This window comes from Cupressus sempervirens, chromosome 9 (assembly GCF_028749045.1).
Source record: "Cupressus sempervirens isolate cs-2001-9-10 chromosome 9, ASM2874904v1, whole genome shotgun sequence".
Classification (NCBI taxonomy): Eukaryota; Viridiplantae; Streptophyta; class Pinopsida; order Cupressales; family Cupressaceae; genus Cupressus; species Cupressus sempervirens.
The window spans coordinates 359,988,258-360,013,502 of record NC_143126.1 but is presented as its reverse complement, the minus strand read 5'-3'; the positions used below and the strand labels follow the sequence as shown (position 1 = coordinate 360,013,502).

The 25,245-nt window shown below is 34.4% G+C and overlaps 1 protein-coding gene across 1 annotated transcript in view; it reads left to right on the top strand.

Annotated features, from left to right (window-relative positions):
- The window catches only part of LOC149538784 (EH domain-containing protein 1-like), a 47,613-nt gene extending 26,683 nt beyond the window's left edge, over positions 1 to 20,930 (top strand). Inside the window, exons 14-16 of the mRNA XM_089800106.1 lie at positions 19,330 to 19,456; positions 19,537 to 19,680; positions 20,367 to 20,930. Of these exons, the coding sequence (XP_089656232.1) occupies positions 19,330 to 19,456; positions 19,537 to 19,680; positions 20,367 to 20,552 (457 nt within the window). The 3' untranslated portion in view covers positions 20,553 to 20,930. The remainder of the gene's footprint in view (positions 1 to 19,329; positions 19,457 to 19,536; positions 19,681 to 20,366) is intronic.
- The last annotated feature ends 4,315 nt before the right edge of the window (positions 20,931 to 25,245 follow it).

Below are 25,245 nucleotides of genomic sequence, written 5' to 3'. Positions count from 1 at the left end.
GCTCGGTCTACTCCTCCAGAGATAGCTAGGATACTCATTATGCTCACAGGGAGTATATGTCCCCAATAAGAGCCACTGATGAAACTCTATTATTTAGAGTCTCCATTTAAGAAATGATGGTGGAGAAGATTTTGTTTATTGATTATGATATATACATTTTAGTAATATACAAAACTGAAGATATCTATACAATAGTATGCGATGCTATCATGGTGAACACATGAGGACTGCAATAAAAAGATGCTATTAATAAAGCTCTACAAAAACCTACAACAAACAAATATAACAGGTTATACCCTATATATTCAAAGGGTAATGCTAGTAACATCTCACACTTATTTAGATTAAGAGTTTGCAAAATGGTCAAGCTTATCTTGGCTGGAAGGCATCATCATTTAGGAGATTTAAAATGAAATACATGCTAGCAAGTAATAAGGACCTAAGCCATCGAATCAAACATAAAGTTCCAAAAATAGAGGTAAGTTTTATGCATGATGTGGTGCCATAGAAAATACAAGGAGGTATGCATACACAGTTCGTAGTGAGTTCACAATATTGAGCAAAGACAAATACATATGCCGTCAGATGTATTGTAGAGGTGTTTGTCCCAAGAAGTAAAAAGCTTATTATTTTCTATGCATAGTTCTTAAGAAAAGGTTGCTATCAGAAGAATCTATGCGTATGAAAGCCATTGCCGTCCATCACACATCATCATTGAGTCTTCTCAAAAACTATCATGCAAACACGAGTTTGCAACCATGCATAAAAGCACAGGATAGTGCTAATAGGAATCAAATTCAATGATACCTGTTGATGGAACTCTAAAATTTGACAAAATTTAGAGTCCCAAATCCTATGCCAAATAAGTTTTTTGTATGAATGGTGGAAAGAATACAATATGGGGGATGATGTGTTGAAGATTTGTTACCAGTTTGTAACATATATACAATAAATTTTTTGTACAGGTACTGTGTAATGTATGGGAAGCTCTAGCTTGCAACAAACCAACACATCGTTTCTTGAGTTTTATAGCAAAACCTGTGGAGTCAATATAACAGATTGATCCAGAATGCCTACTTCCATAATGCAACTTTTAGAGATATTGTCAAACTGTAGCTTCATATTCAAGTCTCATTAGTGGAAAAGAAGTTGAGTCTGTTTGTCATTTGTTGGATAATGATGAAGACAAGAAAATTCTAGAAAATACCTCCTTGATCAACATTGGAGCAAACCTTGCTATCTTGCTATCATTTGGGGCTATGTGTTTGTGGACGTTGCTACAATTGTTTGTGAGAACATCAATGTCTTCTAAATGAACTTCAAAGTTGTCAAAGTGAAAGAATAAGAGCATTGAGCAAAATGAAACACTTGTTGAGTTCACTGGATAACCCATGGGGAGTCAAAAAGTAGTGCAGTGAATCATGGTATATGCACTTGGTCTAGCAGAACGAAGAAGAATGGAAGATTAGTTAAAAACGTTGGGAGGATAAGCAACATGGAAATAAGGGATCTATAGTTGACGACAAAGGAGGAACATGCAATACTTCTTTAAACGACGAATATGAAGAAGAAATCCAAAGAACCCTTAACAACGATAATGAAGCGTGCGAAGAGAAGGAAAAACGCAACACGACAACTGGTAAATGTTATATTATTATGTAAAGTTCCACAGCAATGATCTTCAACAAAGAAACGTCGGAAGCCATCAGGAGCATTTATTCAGTAGAAAGTAGGACACCATATACCGTCAAAGATGGGAATGCAGAATAGAGCCATATAATATCGAGAAAATCATATCCTCGTAGGTCAGAGATAAATTGATAAGTCTTGCCGTTAATAACAAATTAACATGTCAACATAGAAATGCTATAAACATTTCGATTAAAAGAAAATTAAAATAATATCCACTATGATATAAAATTATCGAAGGAATCCTTCTATGTCAATAATAAAAAACATTTGAATAAATTTGTTATGAAGAAACGTGACCCTTTGAAAAGTCACTCTATGAAATATAAATAGGAGTGAGAAATATATTCCAGAAAAAGAACTTAGGAACATTCATTCAGATATTGATAAGAAGCATTTTATATTTTATATATTTTTGTAAGGAGGAATAAGGGCTTAATATGGCTTTGTAATATAAATTCCATTATTTTATTTTTAAAATAAAATAAAACGTCTTTTGTTTATTTTTAAATGGTGTGAAAATTTAAATTGCAGGTGAATCGTCCTTTGTAATTATTTTTTGGAATTCTATATACAATTTAAATATCGGATAAGTGGACAAGGTCATTTAACATTTAAATTTGATCATCACAGATACTGTGAAATATTTAATTGTTTCTGTATCTGTGTCTAGTTTGTCTCTTAGAGGAGTTAAAATTCAATTTTGACTAATTTAAAGATTGCGTAATAATTGATTTGTCGCATCTTGATTATTTAATTGTTGGCAGTAAAGTGTGTAAAATATTATGAAGTTGTATGTGAAAATTCACTGAAGTTGACTCTGGTGCCCGGATGAGCAGAGACACTGGTCTTTTTATTATTGAAGTTAGAAAATCTATAATTTCCTTCTTGCAAGCATCAAATTAACTATTATTCAATTATACAAAACATCCAACCATTATGCATCATCCAATTTCATTTTGATCGAGTTCGAAGACTTTGCCAGTGGGAGAACTCTCAAGGTTCAAATTCACTTTAAAAAAGCTTTGAACTAGGTAAACAGGTTCAAGGAGAAGGTCTACCTGCATAGGTGTAGCGGAGCTTGAAGTGCAGGGGAATCGAGTAGTATTCCCATTCGTTGGCTAGAATTGATTGAGAAGTCCTATCGGAGAAGGGGCAGGCTCTTGGATTTCTAATCTACAGTTTTGAGAACCAACAGATTGGCGACTCTATTGGGGAGAGTTGCTCACAATACATATTGTGAAGTTACCCAAAATTTCTAAGTTCGTAGATCAGTAGTAGAAAGAAGTTGTATCAGTTTGATTGGAAGTGTACTCTGCTGGAAGTAAGAACTCGAAAGATCAATACATTCCTCGAAAGAGGTGGCGACTCTATTCAATAAAATTTCAGTTGGTAACTCTGCCGAGGGAGAGGACTTAGAAGGAGATGATTTGATTATCTAACATGGACAATATGTACTATGATTAGGAGGCGGATTTATGTTACACCATGGAGGAAGAATACATACACCCCGTAGATGCATTTTCAATTTGGAAAGATATGAAGGTGAGACATCGACGCATTTGTTTATAAGGATGGTGGATATTTTTCGGGAAGTACCTTCGGACATCATGCCTTCACGCAAGGAATTGGTAAGAAAGTTTCGTGAGTTGGGAATCTCACCAGAAGATCCTGATTTGATGCTTCTTTTCCAAATGTTGGATGGAAGTCCAACTTATATATCTCCTTTGGATGCATATTTGAATTTAGAAAAGCAAAAAGATGAATTTGCAACAGAATTCTTCATGAGAATGTTTAATGCTTATCAAGAAATACCTTTAGAATACAAACCTCCATCATCTGATCTTGTCTACAGGATGCGGGAATTGGGCCTCTTATATGATCATCAATTTCTTCTTAACTTTCTTGAACTTATGGATAATGAACTAGTTCCAGAGAAAAATGAATGCGAGACTGAAGTAACACATGAATCAAATGAAATTTCAGTTTCAAATGGAGATAAAAATTTTAGGCATTCTGAAGGAGAATCAGCCCATGATGATATTCATATGCTTATAGGTGATAGTGAATGTGAAAATGAGGAAGAGGATTCTCTTAGTGTGGAGGAGATTTCAGCCTTGTTAGCTCTAGAATATTAGAAGCATGTTGAGAAAAATGGTCCAATTTTTTTTTCAAATCACCATGGTAAGCAAGGTGATGAATTAGTACATTCTAAAGGGGTACTGGATGAAAAAGATGATCATTCTGAAGAATCATATAGTGAAGATGATATAGAATTGCATACGGCATATGAATATGAAGAAGTCTTAGGATATATTGCTGGTGAAGATATCTTACTAGTCAAGAAGATGATGATTCCCAGAAGGATGAAATTAGTACACCATTTGATGAAACATTTGTTGATGAAAGCTCTCATGATAGTACACCTGAATTCTCCATGTAACTAAACCCATTGTTTGAAGAAGAAGTAATTGAAGACATTTCTGAATTCACTATATTCTCAAATCCATTGTTTGAGGAGAATTTTTTTTGCAATCAAGTCCATCAGCATCATGATGAAGATAACAGGTCTGATTTTGAAGAAACTCATGATATGCATATAGAAGATGAGATACCTTTCAGCTCATCCCATCAGCAGGAAGTACATCAAACATGTGAAGGTGAGATAAAATCAGACTTACACAACGAAAAGAATGTGTTGAAGAATAGTGCTGAAAGTTTTCCAAATGTACCATTTGATCAGATCTTTGATGAAAGTGAAGTAGCATTTCATAAAGTTAAGCCTTTTTGTAAGGAGACAATTTCTTGAGCATGGTGATGGGGCAGATTGTGTGAAGGATCTCTAAGAAGATGCTTGTACAACTACTCAAAGCTGTCACTTAAAAGAGCTTCCATTCAGCAAAGACCACGTTGATGAAACAAAGCCAGCATGTATTGCCTATAAAGATGATTCACCTAATGCAGATTTGAAAGATGGACAACAAACCAAGGAAATAAAAGAAAGGCATATGTCGCATGATGATTGTTTTCTAACATTTGCTAATGGATCAGATTCTACTAAGAAGCAGCATGCTGTGATCAAAAGAAAGAAGGTGTTACATAATCAGAACTATGTGTTTGATAGAGGGAAGAGTTGGTGTTCACTTTTGGGGGGCCGAGGGCCACCCAAATTTCACCGTGCATCATATTAAGCATGGATGCTCGGTTTGCTCCTCCAGAGATAGCTAGAATCTCATTGTGCCCACAAGGGGCATATGTCCCCAATGAGAGCCACTGACGGAACTCTAAAATTTGACAAAATTTAGAGTCCCAAATCCTATGCCAAATAAGTTTTTTGTATGAATGGTGGAAAGAATACAATATGGGGATGATGTGTTGAAGATTTGTAACATATATGCAATAAATTTTTTTGTACAAGTACTGTGTAATGTATGGGAAGCTTTGGCTTGCAACAAACCAACACATCTTTCCTTGAGTTTTATAGCAAAACCTGTGGAGTCAATATAACAGATCGATCTAGAATGCTTACTTCCATAATGCAACTTTCAGAGATATTGTCAGACTTAAGCTTCGTATTCAAGTCTCATTAGTGGAAAAGAAGTTGAGTTTGTTTGTCATTTGTTGGATAATGATGAAGACAAGAAAATTCTAGAAAATACCTCCTTGATCAACATTGGAGCAAATCTTGCTATCCTGCTATCATTTGGGGCTATGTGTTTGTGGACGTTGCTACAGTTGTTTGTGAGAACATCAAGGTCTTCTAAATGAACTTCAAAGTTGTCAAAGTGAAAGAATTCTTAAGAGCATTGAGCAAAATGAAACACTTGTTGAGTTCACTGAGTCAAAAAGTAGTGCAGTGAATCATAGTATATGCACCTAGTCTAGCAGAACGAAGAAGAATGGAAGATTAGTTAAAAATGTTGGGAGGATAAGCAACACGAAAACAAGGGATCTATAGTTGACGACAAAGGAGGAACACACAATACTTCTTTAAATGATGGATATGAAGAAGAAATCCAAAGATACCCCTAACAACGATAATGAAGCGTGCAGAGAGAAGGAAAAATGCAACACGACAATTGAGAAATGTTAATATTATTACGTAAAGTTCCACAGTGATGATCTTCAACAAAGAAAAGTCAGAAGTCGTTAGGAGCATTTATGTAGAAGAAAGTAGGAAGCCATATACCGTCAAAGATGGGAATGCAGAACAGAGCCATATAATGTCGAGAAAATCATATCCTTTGCAGGTCTGAGATAAATTGATAAGTCTTGTCGTTAATAACAAATTAACATGTCAACATAGAAATGTTATAAACATTTTTGATTAAAAGAAAATTAAAATAATATCCACTATGATATAAAAGTATCGAAGGAATCCTTCTATGTCGGTAATCAAAAACATATGAATAAATTTGTTATGAAGAAATGTGACCCTTTGAAAAGTCGCTCTATGAAATATAAATAGGAGTGAGAAATATATTCCAAAAAAAGAACATACGAGCATTCATTCAGATATTGATAAGAATTCTTCATTTTATATTTTATATATTTTTGTAAGGAGGAATAAGGGCTCAATATGGCTTTGTAATATAAATTCCATTATTTTATTTTTAAAATAAAATAAAATGTCTTGTTTATGTTTAAATGGCGTGGAGATTTAAACTGTAGGCGAATCATCCTTTGTAATTATTTTTTGGAATTCTGTATACAATTTAAATATCGGATAAGTGGACAAGGTCATTTAGCATTTAAATTCGATCATCACAGATACTGTGAAATATTTAATTGTTTCTGTATCTGTGTCTAGTTTGTCTCCCAGAGGAGTTAAAATTCAATTTTGACTAATTTAAAGATTGCGTAATAATTGATCTGTGGCATCTTCATTTTTTAATTGTTGGCAGTAAAGTGTGTAAAATATTATGAAGTTGTATATGAAAATTCACTGAAGTTGACTCTATTGCTCGAATGAGCAGAGGCACTAGTCTTTTTATTATTGAAGTCATAAAATCTATAATTTCCTTCTTGCAAGCATCAAATTAATTAATATTCAATTATACAAAACATCCAACCATTATTTAGCATTCAGTTTCATTTTGATCGAGGTTGAGGACTTTGCCAGTCGAAGAACTCTCAAGGTTTGAATTTGCCTTAGAAAAGCTTTGAACCAAGTAAATAGGTTCGAGGAGAAGTTCCACCCGCCTAGGTGTAGTGGAGCTTGAAGTGTAGGAGAATCGAGTAGTATTCTTGTTCGTTGGCCAGAACTGATTGAGAAGTCTTATTGGAGAAGTCAATACTGCAAAATTGTGTAGAGGAAGCTTGATAAAGGAAAGCAAACAATAACATTAGAGATGCGTAGTTTTAATAAAGCATGTCATAGTACTCATCAGGATGATTGGTCAATGTTTCAAGACATTAAGTTTTGAAAACCACGATAGTCAGTCTTAACCGTGGCAATGTATTCAAGTAAAAATAATGATGAAGGTTGTATTAAAGATTTGATGCCGAACATGATCTAGATGGAGAGCCATACAATTTCACAAAACCCACATCCGAGTGATATGCTAATGACGGAAATGGAAGATTGCATCATATTTGCTTTTGAAACACCTGAATTAATGATTATGGTTTACTAATTGCAGTTTGTGCGGAAGCACCCTCGAGTGCCTGTAGAAGCTAAAGATAAGGTTGCAATGTGTTCTTTGCCACAGGAGTATGAGTCATCTGATTACTTCCAGTGCTTTGAATGGATACCCCTTCACAACAGAATTTGATTTTCAATAATCATGGCATATAACTTATGTTTTACGATAATGTTTATGCAATAGTTTGATATAAGGGAAAGGCCTGATAACAACATAAGCCAAAACAAAGATAATAAACAAGATAGTATAAATTAATTAATCCAAGAGATGCGATTAATTGATAAGCAACATAATATGACCTTTCACTGTGACTTTTTATTGAAAAGTCACATTTGCCACATAAAAGGGATATAAATACAAGTTAGAAGTTGAAGGAAGACATATTTAGAGAATACACATTCGAACTTTCATTTTCTACAAGAAGTATTTTATATTATTTGTTTGGAGGGATAATGAGCCCAATATGACTTTGTAATATGAATTCATTTATTTTATTTTAATAATAAAATAAAATGTCCTTTGTTTATTTTTAAATGGCATGGAGATTTAAACTGCAGATGATTCATTCTTTGTAATTATTTTTTTGGAATTTTGTGTATAAATTAAATGTCAGATGAGTGGACACGGTCATTTAGCATCTTAAACTTGATCATCATAGATATTGTGAAATATCAAATTGTTTTCATATTTGTGTCCAGTTTGTCTCCCTATCAAAAGAGTTAAAATTCAATCTCGACTAATTTAAGATTGCATATATATTTGATCTGTCACATCTTGATTATTTAATTGTTGACAGTATAAGTGCATAGAATTTTATAAAGTTGTACATGTTAAATCTTCACTGAAGTTGACTATTGCTTGAATGAGCAGAGGCATTGGTCTTTTTAATATTGAAATAAGAAAATCTATAACTTCTTAAAACCGCAAATCCATTGTTAAAACCTTATACAATTCATTAATTTCAAACATTCGACATTCAATTTTATTTTAATTGAGTTCAAGGACTTTGCCAGCTGAAGAACTCCTAAGCTTAAATTCGCTTTAGAAAAACTCTAAACCAAGTGATCAGGTTCGAGGAGGTGTACCTACCTAGTTGTAGCGGAGCCTAAAGTGTAGGGGAATCAAGGTGATTCTTGTTTGTTTGCCAGAACTGATTGCGGAATCCTATTGGAGAAGTGATAAGCTCTTGGATTTCCAATCTACGGTTTTGGAAACCAACATAACATACTAATAATTCTCTTCCATACTTGTTGAGCCAACATCCTCTTTGTCTTGGAAAATTGTGTGATTTCTTTCTAACCACTATTGCCAGATAAAAAAGGGCTCAATATCCCAAGTTACTCGAGGAAAGAGGTTTTAGTCAGGGGTCTACTGTGACTATTGTAGAACTGCATAAGGGTGTTGGCACAAACACAAGCATGTTTCCAAACAGCCCACAAATAATGCCAAATCTCCTCAAAAAAAGCACACTAGAAGAAAAGGTAAGAATAATTCTCTTCACTATTGTTAAAAAAGATCCTTGAGATCCCTCTTTCCAAAGATTTTCCCAAGTTAGACATTTATTTTGAACCAATGGCCATAGGAGGTTTGAAGAGTTCATTATCATCCTGTTGAATTGTTTATTTTGTCAAATTCTTGGTTAGTCAAAGTCATGTAGAGCTTGGTGATAATGCTTGTCAGGAGGAATCTTTAGTGTTGTGATGAAGTGCTTGTGACTAGGTGGGTGAGGCTTTGATTTTGTCATATATGGAGACTACATTTTGTGCCTATCCTTTTGGCATCCTAGTTTGTTCTCGTCCTATGGTATATGACTTTGTCACATACATGACACTCTGTTTAGTGGAACACTTGCACTGCTTGTCATAACTCAAAAGAAGTTCCGTACTTGGATTCCTCTAAAGTTTATATAGCTTCCCGATGTATCACCTTTTAGAGATAAAATTGAGAAGTTAGAGGAAACCAAACATCTGTTATACCAGCCCCTGCCATTGACAAGTGTAGAATTGGTGTGCACCATCTCAACTGTCTTGTTATATATATTGCTTAACCTTTTGTGACAACTTTGGATTCTTGGGATCCTCTATTTCTATTCAAGGATAGGTACTGATCTTATGTTAAAGGCCTGATATTTATTACATTTGAGGCAAGATTTCAAGTGAATATTTCTTTTTGGTAGGAGAGGAGGAGCAAGCGTGCATGCTACTAGTATGGAATTGTGGCACTTTCTCCTTTATAGCTATACTTGATCCTAACATCTAGATTAGGAGTACATGGAAGTGTGGAAAAGGAAAAGTTTACCAACCTCAACATCGACGAAAATCTCGAGTGATAAACAATTCCTTGCACCACCTCACTTCTACTAGCACTCCAGTGAGCTAGGGGATCAAGACACTAATGTGATGGAGATGATTGATGAACTAAAATCCTAAATACAAATGAATTAAAGTAATTAAGATAATCAATGTTCTAAATATAGATAAACATAAATAACTGAAAGAAACTAATAGATATAAATATTTCAACTTCAAGAAATGAAAATGCTAACCACACAGACTAAACATTGAGATTTGCAAGCTCATTGTCATGGACACTAATGCGGGCCATAGACGACAACATGATGAATCATTGTCCGATATGGACAAATTATGCAAATCAACTTGAAACTTGAGGAGAATAACAAAATAGTAAAACAACAAGAAACTAAGCTAGCTAAATCCGAATATGATAATAGAATATAGTGGAAATATTGAATAAGCTACAAAATATGAGAAGGGGGAAAGACAACATTACATTTCATGTTTGATGAAGTTCATAATTCAAACTTGTTTCTCCATAGGTCTACACTGGATATGATGTTTGATGAAGTTGATGATTCAAACTTGTTTGTCCACAGGTTTGCACACACAAAAACAATGATTTTTTTGCGGTGGCTATTTGAAGACCAACCTTAGTTAGATTCTTGCACTTTTGTACAACTAACTTGATACAATAATGGTGATAGATAACTACAAAGATCAAAATAGACAACAATAGTACTGAAAAAATATTAATAGAGCATGATATGCTATCAAAGACATAAACAAGAGCATAGATATCTTCTGTTCATAACGACAAAGCCAAGCTCAACAAGACGAAGGCAAGATGATTAGTGAATGACAATCATGAGATGAGATGAAAACCACCAAGTATTAAGAATATATTTATAGAGCTCAAAAGTGAATGGAGAAATGTGTAGAGACCCAAATGAGAATAAAAAAATGGGAGTTTAAACATGTTAGGTGAAATCTTGCTTCGGTGGGCAATGGAATTGGGCGTTACAATTGCAGAGTGGTAGTTTATAATGCTTCAACGACAATTCACACGTTTGCAAACTTGTGAATGGGTGGCATTGCATAAACATCTTTGCGGCACACATGCTTCTTGTGCCATCTAGGCCTTGTGGCTAAGAATCTGAACTAGTGATGACAAAGCAGTATGAGTGAGCATAGATTAGTGATGTGGAATTTATGTCTTAGGCTAAGGAAGGAGCACTTTGTAATGACAACCAGGTGCAAATTTGTTGCAAACTCGTTCCATTACAAAAAGTTCGTAAGCTGATTTGTGATCAATTTATTTCAAAGCTTCCAACATATGAGTGAGGTCACAATAATAGAGTATGTTTATATATTGATTATTGTAAGACTCGTATTTCAATGCTAAATTTGCACTTAGAGTAGGTTTTGTTTTTAATGAATCATTGTGAAAATATTTCTATGGTCACATAATAAAAAGATATTTTATCAACTCATTTGTAATCATAGTTACACCACCCTAGGGGATGGGGGGATGACGGAATGGGGGGACAAGTTTCCGAGACAGGGGGATAGAGGGGCCTTAATTTGGGGACAGTGGTTGTGGATAGGAGGGTGTGTGTATATATATACATATGGTACTTTAAATGCTAGTTATGAAAAGATGTATTGCAATATAAGATATAAAGATGTAAAAGAGTAAATACTTGAACATTGGATAGAATTGGAACATCGAACATTGAACATAAATAGTCGAATCAGAAAATATTCAACATTGGGACATCCCCTATCCTTGACAGAGGTGGAATTTGGTGGCTCCACTGCGGATGGGGGGACAAAGTCCCTAAGTCCCCGGTGCGTCCAAGTCTCCGAGACGTGGGGCAAAAGGGGGGGGGGGACGTGTCTCTGTGTTACTATGTAATTAAACATGTTATTTTGATTTGTAGAAAATTCTCTCAATGACAAATTGTTGATCTGAGTGAAAAGGAATAGGACAAATAAGCATTGATTTCTAGTTAAAACAATGCCAATGAGCATTCAAACTCAATTACTACTTGAATCAGGGAATATTTGTTTATTGGAAAATAAATATCCGTATTAACCATGCCTAAAATGATTTATAAAGTATTATTGGATGATGTATATTAATTCAAAATCAAAGTTGCTCATATGGTATGGGTACAGTACAAGCCGTTATGGCAATTTTTCCCCCCTTGGGTATGATAAGTTTGGGTACAGTATATAATATGCAAGTTCACATATACACAAAAATAATTTATTTGAAAGACACAAAATTGTGAAACTAAATACATTTGATAGTTCAATACTTCATTGAGCAATATGAAATGCCAACACAAGATAATATTAAATGAGGATAGTTCCAAACTTCAATATTATGTCACATGCCATAAAAATAATGATATAATCAACACCCTTTAATATGCCAAAACGAGAAAAGAGTGAAGTGAGGAAAATGATCTTTGTATTGGGCAAAACAACGCTGTTAGGAATGTTTCAAGTTTTTTGGTATGCACCCTTGGTGAATATATGTGTTCCATAGGCGAACCCATGCCTCAATTTATGTATTGAAGGCTGAGAGGCCTTAAGGGCATGCGTGGAAGCTTGTTCAAAATACCTACATGGCTCTTATTTCATATTTATACATATAGTCAATGTTGTAATACTTGCCAAGTACTTCCAAAACTTGTGAGTCAAAATGCCATGCCACTTACTCGTTGCCCAATTACTTGTGGGTGAGATTTTGTAAAACTCAAGTAAATGCAAACAATGCAATTTTTGTATGAAAAACATGTCAAATTGATATAATTTATTCTTTCTTTCCTGTGGTTAAATATACATGATTTCCCCTAGGTAACCCTATTTGGGGCATTGCCTTCAAACCCTTGTGGGGGGCACTACCACTAAATCCCATTATGGTCTCAACTTCCAAATCACCATTAGGCTCTACCACTAAATCCCATTATGGTCTCGACTTCCAAATCACTATTAGTTATTGTGATCTATCAAATAAGAAACTTGATTGAAATGAGGGGGTGGTGTGAAGAATTGGGATTTTCTAGAAGATGGTTCGAAAATGCCATCATCATTTTTTTTCTTTTCATTAGTTGGAGTTTGCCAAAAGTTGTAAGATTTTTGTTTAGTCTCCTTAGATCTCTTCCTCCTAATGTTGAGTCCTTGTAATGTTCCCGCACTGCAAATGGCCGTATGGAAGCTATCCCCTGGAAGGACAATTTCCCTTAATGAATGTTGCGGATTTGGGAGGCCGTATGACTATGGTGAAACTAGAGAAGGTGCTATCCGTACTTCAGATTTGATGCCCTATGAACTAACTAGGATGGCCGTACGGGAGGAAGGTTAGCCGTACAAATGAGATATGTTGCCGTACAGTGGACTAAGAAACCGTGTGCGATGTGAATGGTGCAACCTCAAGCCATATAGATGGAAGAAAGATAAGGCCGTACGTAGCAGAGGTGAATCCGTATGGTGATTGCAATGTTGAAGCCGTACGGTGTAGTTGGGAAGTCGTATAGATATGAGGAGGGAGTATGAAGGGTGTTGTCCGAGATGGAAGCCGTACAGTGTATAGTGGAGAGTGAGCCGTACCATATGGAAACACAATGATGTATAAAACACAGAACGTTAATGGCAAACATTGAAGATTTCGAACACTAAATAATTCTCGAACAAGTATGGAAGAACATTCACCAGATTGATAAGAATTGCAAATAATGAGAGCACTCTAATTTGCCGGATATAGAGCAGTTGAACACAGACGGAATAGGGTGAGGGTTGAATCCCATCGAAATCGTGCAAGCCAAATAGGGAAGGTCTTTCACTTCCGAAATGGCGAACAATGCCAAACTCCAACAGGAATCCGCAATACAGAGAAAATTGATATCCAAAAGCATGCCTACAACTTTCTACAGGCCACGCTTAAATACCCATCGGGAAAAAGTTTTCTGAGGGTGTACAAAGTTAGCGGACGGCAACACAAACTACAAAAACTAAATAAAAATGGGTCCGAGATAAAATAAATCAATCGGCCCGTTACAAAGATTAAATGAGTACATTTATTTTATGACGGGGACATTACAATCCTTTGATTTCCACTTCAGATTCTTCTATCTAATCAACTTGAGATTCTGTTTTCTCTTTGGGACTATTAATTAAGTCATCATCCATATTCATTTTTCCTGCCTTTTCCTTATTTACTTTTGGATCCATTTTTTCTTCCTGATTTCTATTTTGTTTAGTCTTTGTACCTTCTTTAGAACTTCTAATAATTACCTCCTTTGCAGAGTTATCGATTTCTTCTCTTCTTTCTAAGTGTGCTTGACACATTTCTATATCCTCAATTAATTAATCACTTATATCGCTTTGAATTAGTAACAAGTCATGGGTTAATCTTTTTTATATCTTTAAATTCTCTCTAATACCTTCTTTGAAAAGATTTTGCTTCACACATATTTCACATTGTCACAATCTATATATGTTTTCCTCCACCTCTATATTTTCCACTGTTTCAGAGTTGTTTCTATTGACTAAATTGCCTGGGTTTTTAGACTGTTCCTTGTTTTTTATAGCTTATAATAAAAAACCAACAAGGTTTTGGAGGAGGAAACAAATTTGGTTTTGAAGGAGGAAACAAATTTTAAAGACCTCTACATATCGTTTATGTTATATAAATAAACTTATTTAATGCTTTTTGAACTGTGATAGTTGTATTGAATATATCTCAATAAATAGCAACGAGTGAATCCAATGTAATAGCTTTTCGATTCTAGTCATTTGCATACATTGTAATAATATTTTATGTTACATTTTATGTTTGCATATCTTTTCATGTAAAATAAATTTACATAAATTTCTGTTCAATTTTCTTTAGTTCTAGTCATTTTCATATATTGTTAAAGCATTTCATATTGTAAAACATATTGATATTCATATACAATACATAATTACGTCAATTTTCATTTATATTTATTTATCTACCATCTACTATATTCCACAAAATATATCTCACTATCAAAGAACTATTGCATCTCTTCTGACTGGAATATGTTGGTGTACAAATTTCCATATATATAAGAAATATTCTACGTTACAATTTCTTTTATGATATCACAAGACAAACTTTGGGATAAAATAGATCTGGGATTTTTTAATTGAGCTTAGAGTTGTTGTACATAGACTTAATGAGCAAGTTGAGGCTGAAATCATAAGCATAAAGGGAATGTAAAAGTGCTTTGGTAGTGATGTAGGTGTCAAACAACGGTGACCTCTCTCGCCAACTTTATTTAGGCTGTATAATGGTAACTTAGAAGAGTGGCTAAATGAGTCTAATGTTAAAGGAGTTCAACTAGCTACTTCTCTATGTGGAAGATCTCATTTTAATTAAAGTAATTAGATTTTCACAATCCATTAGAGATGCATATGAGTTTTTCTGGAATCTGATTGTGTAAGAACTATTTTATCATTAACATTTTGGATCACACACAATGATCCATTTTTCTATTCTTTTGCACCCAAAATGTTGGTGCTAAAAAACTTCTTACACAATCAAATTCCAGAAAAACTCACCTGTATCTCATTTTAATTACTAAAACGACTGATGGATTATTAAGATAATATCTTATACTTTCTATAATAGTCAACTACTTGTCTGTAGTCCGTCTTTCAGTCTATATAGGAATGTTTCCTATCCCGTCTCTTTTTTTTTCAGTCCAGATAGGAATGTTTCATATCCTGTCTCTAGTTTTGTTTCTAATTCCATCTTCAGTCTACGTTGTTTCTTTTAGAAACAAAAGAAACGACGTCTTTGTAATTCTTTATAAGGAACACATTTGTTCCTCTGTTAATTAATCAATAATCCGGAAATCCGTTAATCTGCCAACTCTTCTTGAATCTTATAACATGGTATCAGAGCCAATACTTCAATTTTTTTTCGAGAATTTTATAATTTCTTTGGAAATTATTTGCTCTAAAATTTCTGAAACTCTCTTTTTTTTTTTTTTTTTGAAGTTCATTGCTGCCTGTTCTTGACTAGGGTTTCAAGAGACTGAAAAATCAAAATTCTGGAAGTTTTTTGGAGGTCGTTTTTTCTGTCCATTTGAAAAATGCGATTTCGTTTGGGTGTCTAAAGCTGCATTTTTTTACTGCTAAAAACCAGTGATTACTTCGCTGAATACTGAGTTTTGCTTGCGTTTTCCACATGATTTGCAAAGAAAATCGAGTCTACAACCTACGATTTTCATCAAATTTGCGTCGGGAATTCTCCTTCACGTTTGGAGCCGCAAACATCTGCCAAAGCTTCCTATTTCTGCCTCAATCTTGCTGTGACCTCCACCCAACAGCTGTAGCCCTAAATCCGACTAGTTCTTGGTCTGGTTCTGCAATGTTTTTTCTCAAATCCGCCATTTTTTCTACAACTATTGACCTCCATAGCTGCCGCGTGATATTTTGTTCAAAACCCTAATTTTTGGGGTTGAAAAAATATTTTGTTTGCAGATTCTTGGTGGGTTTTTCGAGAGCTCAACAGGGTTGTCGTCCATTTTTTCTGGGTGCCTCGATTTTCGAGCCAACGGATCCAGAAAACGAGAACAGATTCCTTTTGAGTTTTTTGAGCTCTCTTCTGGGTCATTCTCTGATTCTTCCGGGTCTTTCGTATTTTGCCTCGAAGAACGTGCCTTCACAGATTTTCATAGTTTTTCATTGAAAAGTGTGCCATGGCATCTTTGACAAATATTTTGCTCGAACATAATTCCAAATTCAATGGTCGCAATTATGGAACCTGGAAGCAGCGCATCATCGCAATCTTCGAATATCGAAACATCGATCAACTTGTTCTGGGTGTTACGCAGCGTCCGACTTCTTCGGGTCCTGATCAAGATACATGGGATCTGAATAATCGATAGGCAGTAATGCTTCTCAAACTATCCGTAGCTGATGACCAGCTTTCTCAAATTCCATTCGGCAAGACAGCTGCCGAAATTTGGACACATCTAAAAGGTCTTCATGAGACTTTCGACAAGAGCAGAGCTTTCTTTCTGAAAACAGTCTGTTTTCTATTGTCATGGATGAGCGCATCTCGCTCCAGGCACACCTGAATCGGATTTAGGAAATCCGTGATCAGTTACTTGCCATCGGTCGCAAGATGGAGGAAGAGGATATTGTGGTAATCACTCTTCGGAGTTTACCAAAATCCTATGAGCATTTTATCGAGACTCTCAACATCACATCTATTGGTGTTGATCTAAAGTTCACTGATCTCTGCACCCTGCTGCTTCAGCAAGATCGGTGGAAACAACAATTTGGTAGCAACTCCAGTTCCACCTCCACTGAGCAAGCCTTTGCTGCAAAATCCTTTCAACAGAACATTGGCAACCATCAGTCTTCTCAGCCTTCCTAGCATCAACCTTCTGCTCAATCCTTGGATGGCTCTACGAAGCAAAATGTACAGTCTAATTACTGTCACAAGTTCGGCCATATGAAATTTGAGTGCCGGAAACGTTTGGCTGCCCAAGCAAGGCAAAATGCTTTCCAGCGAAAAACACAAGTTGTCGAGCTTCCTGATCAAGGCGAAGCTGCATTTTTCGCCTTTTGAATTTTTTCCTGTTTTTTTGGGTTTGTTGATTTTCTCCTCAAAAATCATTTCAAGTTGTCTGTAATAGGCAAGGTTGTGTGAGATTCTGGGTTTTACCGTTTTTTCCACAAAAGCGAAGTTTTGTAAATGCAACTTACTTCGAGTCATAGCACTCTTCTGGCAAAGCTTCTTGGTTTCAGCATTCTGTAGATTCAGGGAGGGTCTCAGTTATCACAGAATGTTCCGACATCCGTATGTTGACCATTAAGGGAGGGTCTCAGTTATCACAGAATGTTCCGACATCCGTACATTGACCATTAAGGGAGGGTATTAAGATAATATCTTATACTTTCTATAATAGTCAACTACTTGTCTGTAGTCCGTCTTTCAGTCTAGATAGGAATGTTTCCTATCCCGTCTCTTTTTTCTTCAGTCCAGATAGGAATTTTTCCTATCCTGTCTCTAGTTTTGTTTCTAATTCCGTCTTCAGTCTACGTTGTTTCTAAAAGAAACAACGTCCTTGTAATTCTTTATAAGGAACACATTTGTTCCTCTGTTAATCAATCAATAATCCGGAAATCCGTTAATCTGCCAACTCTTCTTGAATCTTGTAACATGGATAACTTGAGTATGCCAATTTAGTCCTTATTATTGCACAACTTCCAAAATTTGCTTTATACGAGGCAATTTGCACATATGACATGGCTGGTAGAAGTCACATAGTAACTCATTTAGTGGTTGATCTTTGTGTATTAAACTTAAAATTTGTTCTATATGTTGGAAATTAGTAATATGCTTAACAAATTTAGTAATCGGGAAGGGACGATGAATGATTGCAATCAACTACTGGTCCTGAGGAAAAAGGTTTTTGTGTTGAGAGATGTTACATGGCAGCATTATTGTTTTGACAATTCCAAGTCACAGAGGCGTGATTGGTGTTGCTCGTCCAGATTCATTGACTTGTTAACCTTAAACTAGGTCAGATAAATGCATGTAGTGGCATAGTTATCACATAGCCGCTTTTTTTTTGACAAGGTCCAAGTGACAGAAGACATGAACGAGTTTGCGATCACATATTGTATGCTGCAGTGTTGTAGTGAACAGCATTTTTGCACTGTAATCTTTATTCATTCAAGCTATATGGAGCTGTTGCAATGGAATTATCTCTCTATGTAATGTAGCAGCAATATAATATAATAATTCAGTAGGCAAAATTTTTTATTGTAATTATGAATGAATGACGTTACTCAGAGAACATGTCGTGATTATCGAAATTTAATGTACATGTAATTTTGAGTGTCATCTCAGAATCCTACATATATTAGAGCAGCCAATCAAGAAGGGGAGATAAATGGGTAACTTATCGTCGGTTTTGAAAAATTGGGCTGACATAGATGCCAGTTGGCCACTTTAATTTCTTTATAAATTCCAAGCCAGTACAACTTATGGATTTTGAGCTTCGAGTAGGTTCATGCTTATGATATGTTCACGTTCGACCAACCTTTGATTATGTTCCAGATTGCAGATGAACTTTTGTGGAAGTGTGAGAAATCTTTATTGTGAACTAGTCAGCCTGCAGTTTGTTAATAAATAGAATTTGCATACTCTATGGACTTAGATTTCAGTCATAAATACTCGGTGTGTTCAACTTCATTTTTATGACTATTCGTCTAGGTCTATTACTAAAGGCCTTATGGAATTAGATTAGGCCATTTGTTTTCAGTATTGAGTATCAGTGGCCTGAAGGTCCCAGTGATCGTAAGACATGGCCTTAAAAATTGTTCTGAGAATTTTGTTAGTTTTAAATTTAACTATTGTGTAGTCTCTATCATCTCAGATTGATTTGTTCTGTCATGTGAGAGAACATTATTGATGGAGTACAGTAATTTTGTTAGAAGAGAGTTTCCGTATCATCTACTCTATGAGCATTTGATAGTATTGTATTGGCATCAACAATTTGAGGGTATTGTTTCTCATTCTAGCTCAGTTGGAATATGATTAGGTCTGTTGCATCTACCCTCAAAATCAATGTCATGTTATATTTATCTTGTCAGCTTTGATCACTCATTTGACGTGGCACTTATTTTTGTTAATAATGCAGTTCATTCAATGATAAACCAATAAATGAAGTGGCAACAGGTCCTATTGGAAAGGAATTATTTGAAATGGAGCAGGAAGATCTGCTCACTGATTTGAAAGATATTCCTCGGAAGGCCTGTGACCGTCGAGTAAGTTTCCTTTTCAGGCTCTAAATCATGATTCATTGTGTTAACTTGAAGCAGTCCCTTGTTAATCTATTTGATTGCAGATAAATGAATTTGTTAAACGTGCTCGAGCTGCTACTATTCATGCATACATCATTAGTCATCTGAAGAAAGAGATGCCTGCTATGATGGGAAAGGCCAAGGCCCAACAACGCCTTATTGATAACCTGGCTGATGAATTTGCTAAGGTTTGGGTTTCCTTTCTTTTCAACTCTATCATGCTAAACTCTTAGGAAAAAGATCTTGTGAGAACCCTTTCTCCCTCATCACTGTAAATAGCACTAAAGGGAAGTTTAGAAGATAATTTGTATCAGCCCTGTCTACTCCCAGAATTGTTCTGTCTATTTACTCCGGAATTCTATTCTGTCTGTACTATTTTTGAAGATTGAGGACATACTTTTCAACTCTATCATGCTAAACTCATAGGAAAGAGATCTGGTGAGAACCCTTATTCCCTCTTCATTGTAAATAGCACCGAAGGGAAGTTTAGCTGATATTTTGGTATCAGCACTGTTTATTCCCAGAATTACATGCTGTCTATGCCCTAATTTGTATTAGCATGGATTACTTCCAGAATTTTGTATTCTGTCTGTACTATTGTTGAAGATTGAGGACTTACTATGTCAATTCAAATAAAAGTTCCTGCATGCAAATGCATTGGTTTGGAGTTTTTGTGATGTCAAGTTTTCATTTTTCAAGCTTTTGAGTCTTGATATTTAGCCTACCCATATTATAAAATGGGCCTATTGCAGTCTCGTCATGCTTCAGAATCTAGCATTTTCTGGTTTCATAATATCTGCTTGTCAATCTCTCACGTATCCTTTCGCTAGCTCAATATTCGTGGTGATAATTTTTCTGTTGCTTGCATTTTCAGGTTCAGAGAGAGTACCATTTACCGGCTGGTGATTTCCCAAGCGTTGAACATTACAAGGAAGTTTTAACTGGGTATAACATTGATAAATTTGAGAAGCTAAAGCCAAAAATGGTCCAGTCAGTAGATAACATGCTGGGATATGACATTCCTGAATTACTTCAGAGGTTCAGGAATCCTTACGATTAAATACATTGCAATGTTTAACAAGGTAATCTGGCATTCAAATTTCATCCAAATATCTGCATGAGATACATTATCAGATAGAGTTGCCAAATTGCTTTCGCAGCATATGCTTTTTGGGCATTGGCATCATATGCAAATATTGTGAGCAAATTTGTTTATTGATTCGAGAATTTGGGCACAACACCTTCCCTCTTGAACTAGTAGAATGTATAGTGATAGTTTGGGCATCTCCAATTTATCTATGTTTAAAGATTTTGGTGCATATTGTCTTCCAAACTTCAGTTTAGCATCCAATCATATTTGAGGCTATGATCGATTGTAAGAATAAAAAAATACACTCATCATAAAAACAGGCATTACTAAAGCTCAGTTCTTTGGAAAGACTATTTTTTTTTTTGCTGTGCTTGTGTAGGCATTTTGAGTTTAAATCAATGAACCAGATAAACATGGCAAATGACCTGCAATACAACTTATGCTTAATCTTCTATCTTTAGTTAGTCAGCAGAAAATGAATTTGTCTGGGCATTTCCAGGTCATCATGAGCTTAAAGGTTTTACAAATTCAGCTATCTGGAAAGAATGTATTAATTTTTAGTGGTTTGCGGGGATTGTGTTTGCATCTCCACAGGCATTTTGAGATTGACCTTATCAACCATCAAAACATGGCAAGTAAACTGCAAGATAACAAAGGTTTAGAAACAATGAATATTAGAGGTCTAGTATCAATGAATATCTTGTTTCTGAAACACATCTGGGTTGCATAATCTTCAAAGCAGGCATTTTTTTATGTCAAAATTTAAGCCATTGGCGTCTGTATAATTCAAATGAGAGAACCTGTCAAATTTTTATACATTAAATTTACTGTAGGGTTACGAAGGGGTCAAGGTTTTTAATTGGCTTGCCGTTTGCTGTTTTCCTTGGGTCATGTTTCCAGTAGGTTGATTCTTTATATAGGTGTCTGTTAGAGGTTCCATGTGTGAAATCTTCTCCTTCCAAGTTTATAATGTTTAAAATTCTATTCACGAATAATTTTATTTATTTATATATGCATATTAATATAGCATTTCAATTCGTTTCTATTACTAGCCTCTGCAGCAAGAGGTGCAATGGTTTTGCCGTTAGTATGCACTTATCGATTGATGAGTTTTAAGGGGCTCTCTAATGAATGGTTTGTAAGGTACAACACTTATTGAAGATTTTGCATATGGGTTGCAAGCATAGAGGGTCTAACCATGAAATAAATTAGTAGTTGAACATGCTTGAGCTACGTTAGTACTGGGATGAGTGACCTCCTGGGATGTCTTGGTGCTTCACCTCCCTGAACACCACATAGATGCAAGGAGTGGTTAGTGTTCCATTCATTCTTATGAGAGACAGGTTTTGGTGAACCAATGCTCATGAAACACGGGTCAATCAGTTTGACTCAAAAACTAATATAGTTGAATCTTGAGTCAATGAGCTTGATTTAAAAGTCACACATTTGAATTTGGATAAGAATATGATAATTTGAATGCCTATGAAAAATATCTCTACTTAGCAAGTTATAATGTTAAATAAAATGTTGGAGGGTAAAAATCAAAGAAGTATGTATATAAATTTATAGTATAAATGATTGGAGAGAAGGGTGGTTGAGACATTTTAGGGTATTGAGTACTAAAACTGATCTTGTAGATATTTTATCATTAATATTTTTTTAGAGGGAAGTATAATAAAATATTGAGTACTAAAACTGATATTGTAGATATTCTTTTATTAAAATTTTTTAAAGAAGGAATTATAAGAAAATGAGGGAAACTCCGATTTATAAAGTTAGATAATAGGACGTGGAATAAGCATTATCTATTTTGACACATATATATAAATAAGAATAAAATAAATTGAGAGAAAATTTATATTTAATTTATTAAGTTAATTATATTTTTAATATGGAGAGTGAACAAATGCATTTTCATTATTAAAATGAAGACAATCAATCAAGCTAAAGAAAATCAGTAGATAGTCGTAGCATTTAGTTTGACCATAAATTGAAATTGCGGAAGTCATTATTAAAATCTGAAAAAACCATGGATGGTGCTACTTCAAAACATGAAGGGTTGTGCTGGCTGTTTGGCCCCGATGAAGGAAACCTCATTCATAAGAACAAGGTGGGTTTCCGTATGGTTTGGATCCCAAATGTGGAAGTTGGGATGTAGCATTTGTGGAGGATCGGGAGCAAAATAGTGCACAACGTGACCATTGGATAGTTTAGAATGTAGAATGTGACCACTGCACAACTTTAGGAAGACTTGCGAGGAAATAATGTGGAAGATAACAAGTAGTTGTTTGGCCTGGTTCAGAGGCTTGAGTAGTGCGACATGCAGGCGAAGGGCATACGTTTGTAGCCTTCTTTGCCTCAGACTGCTGACAACTGTGTTTTGTTAAGTGAGCTATTGCCTAACCTTAATTATGGCCTCTATTTATTTTGCCTTTCTAACTACTTAGGCCAATTCTACAGTCATAGATCAGCATCTTTGTTTTGCTGTTGCTTTTAACAAAAGATATAAATTTTATTATAAATTTAATGATTTATGTATGTATTTGGACTCCTTTTTTTAAAGTCATTTTATTAGTATGATAGTTTTTAATAACTTTATATTAGATATGAAAAGAAAAGAAAATATATAATATAATATAAAGCAAATTAAACTCTATAATGTCTCCTTTGCGGAACATTAGGAGTTCTAAATTAAATTCATAAAATATTAAAATTTGTATTTGAAAGTTCAATGCAAATTTTAAAAGGGGTCAATCTAATAAATTAGAGAGAGTTGAAAGGTGACAAAAAGGGGAATAAGATGAAAGACAAAAGAATGGAGTTGAAAGAGTCATCGTCAGACTTGGATTTGAGGATATAAACCTTCAGGGTTGTCTTGGTTGGAGTGGACATAGCTATCTGTGATGGATTCAACATTTATCAATTCATTTGCTAGTTAGCTAATAGGCTTTTAATGTGGGATTACTTTTATACTTCTTGTCCAAAAAAATTGTCTAATCGCAAAACTATTTTATAAGTCACAAAACAACCTTTAGAAATTCGTAAAACTATTTTGTGATAGTCGGAAAATCTGTTCACGTTAAGAAAATGATATCCAACATTATTTTATTTGAAAAAATTCTACTTATCTATTTTTTAATGAGTAAAATAATAATAATTAATTATCTTTTTAATTAATAAATTTGAAAATTAAAATAACTAATAACATTGTATAAAATAATAGTAGAATGGATGAAATTAATTGTATAAAACTGAAAACTTATTATTATTTTTTGGTTAAAAATATATTTATGTTTTTTTGATAATTTATAGTATAACAAGTTTTTTTCTTTTATAATTTAATGGTTCTTTTAACAATAAAAACTTAAATATATTTTTAATTAATTAAAATAGTTATTACAAATTTTCCTTCTTATTAATTAAAAACAATACTATTCTTAAGTGTATAAAATAGAATAAATATAAATACATTATAACATTTAAAAAAATAAATTTTAATAATATCTTCACAATTTTGAATAGTAAATTTAAGATTACATATTATATTAAGAAATAAATAAATGTTTTTTCTAAATTTTTATTCTTACAAAAAATATAACTATCTTCTATTGAATTAATTTAAACAAACTTAGTATACTATTTTTTTTTCGATTCTGAAAAAGATGAAGCCATTCGATTATTTATATAGCAAAAAGCTAATACTCAAATGGGCGTTGATACAAAAGAATAGAGAAGAAAAATTCTAGTCTTGCCCATGACTTTCGCCATATACAAAGTTCATATTAAAGAGGCATATGCCAGTTTACATAGAGTTATGATGATAAATAAATTATATGTTTCAATAGGCTACATTAGTGATGATGCTCAAGAGTAATACATTGTCATTTGAGCCTGTCATCTTGATTTCTACCATAAACTTCAAACTCATTGAAATTGTTAGTAAGATTAAAAAATCTTATCTTTCTCTAATAAGTTTATGCAATGGGTTTCTTTTTCTCAAATAGTTATTGCTTAGCCCCATAAATATGTTTATGTCAAGGGTTATTAGAGTTAATGATGCAGGAGCATCCTAGGCTTGCTTGCAATCCTGCATGTTTGGAGGGATTTTGGTTAAGTGTTGAGGAGCATCAAGCTTGGGTTTTGGTGGAGTTATGCTTTCATGGTTAGGGATGTATTGGAGACACATTGAAGAACCTTTCCACATGATTGCATAGAGATTGGATGGACTGAGTTGAAGTTTGAGTTGTTTTTACTTTGTTGATGGAATTGTGTTTTCCTGTTTCTGGGTGCCTGTTGCAAGCCATATAACTAATTTTACGAAATGAGTTAGAGGATGTGAAGTTTAGGGATTGAAGAGGGCCCAAAGTACTATCTTTGGTTAAGGTCGCTAGTCCTAATTCATTATAAGTTGGGAGATATGACAATTCTCTTGGACTATCGATTCTTAGCAGTTTTGCACAATGGGTTTCTATGCATGACTTCTGAGATGAATATGAAGATATTCTTAATGAATTAGCCTTAGCAAGCTTAAGGGTTTGTAGAGGACCTAAAGTGCCACCTTTGGTTCAAAGCACGAGTTCTAATTCAATTGGAGCTATGAGATATCACGATTTTTCTCGGATATCAATTTTTAGATTTTTAATTTCTATTGGAGGCTGACTTG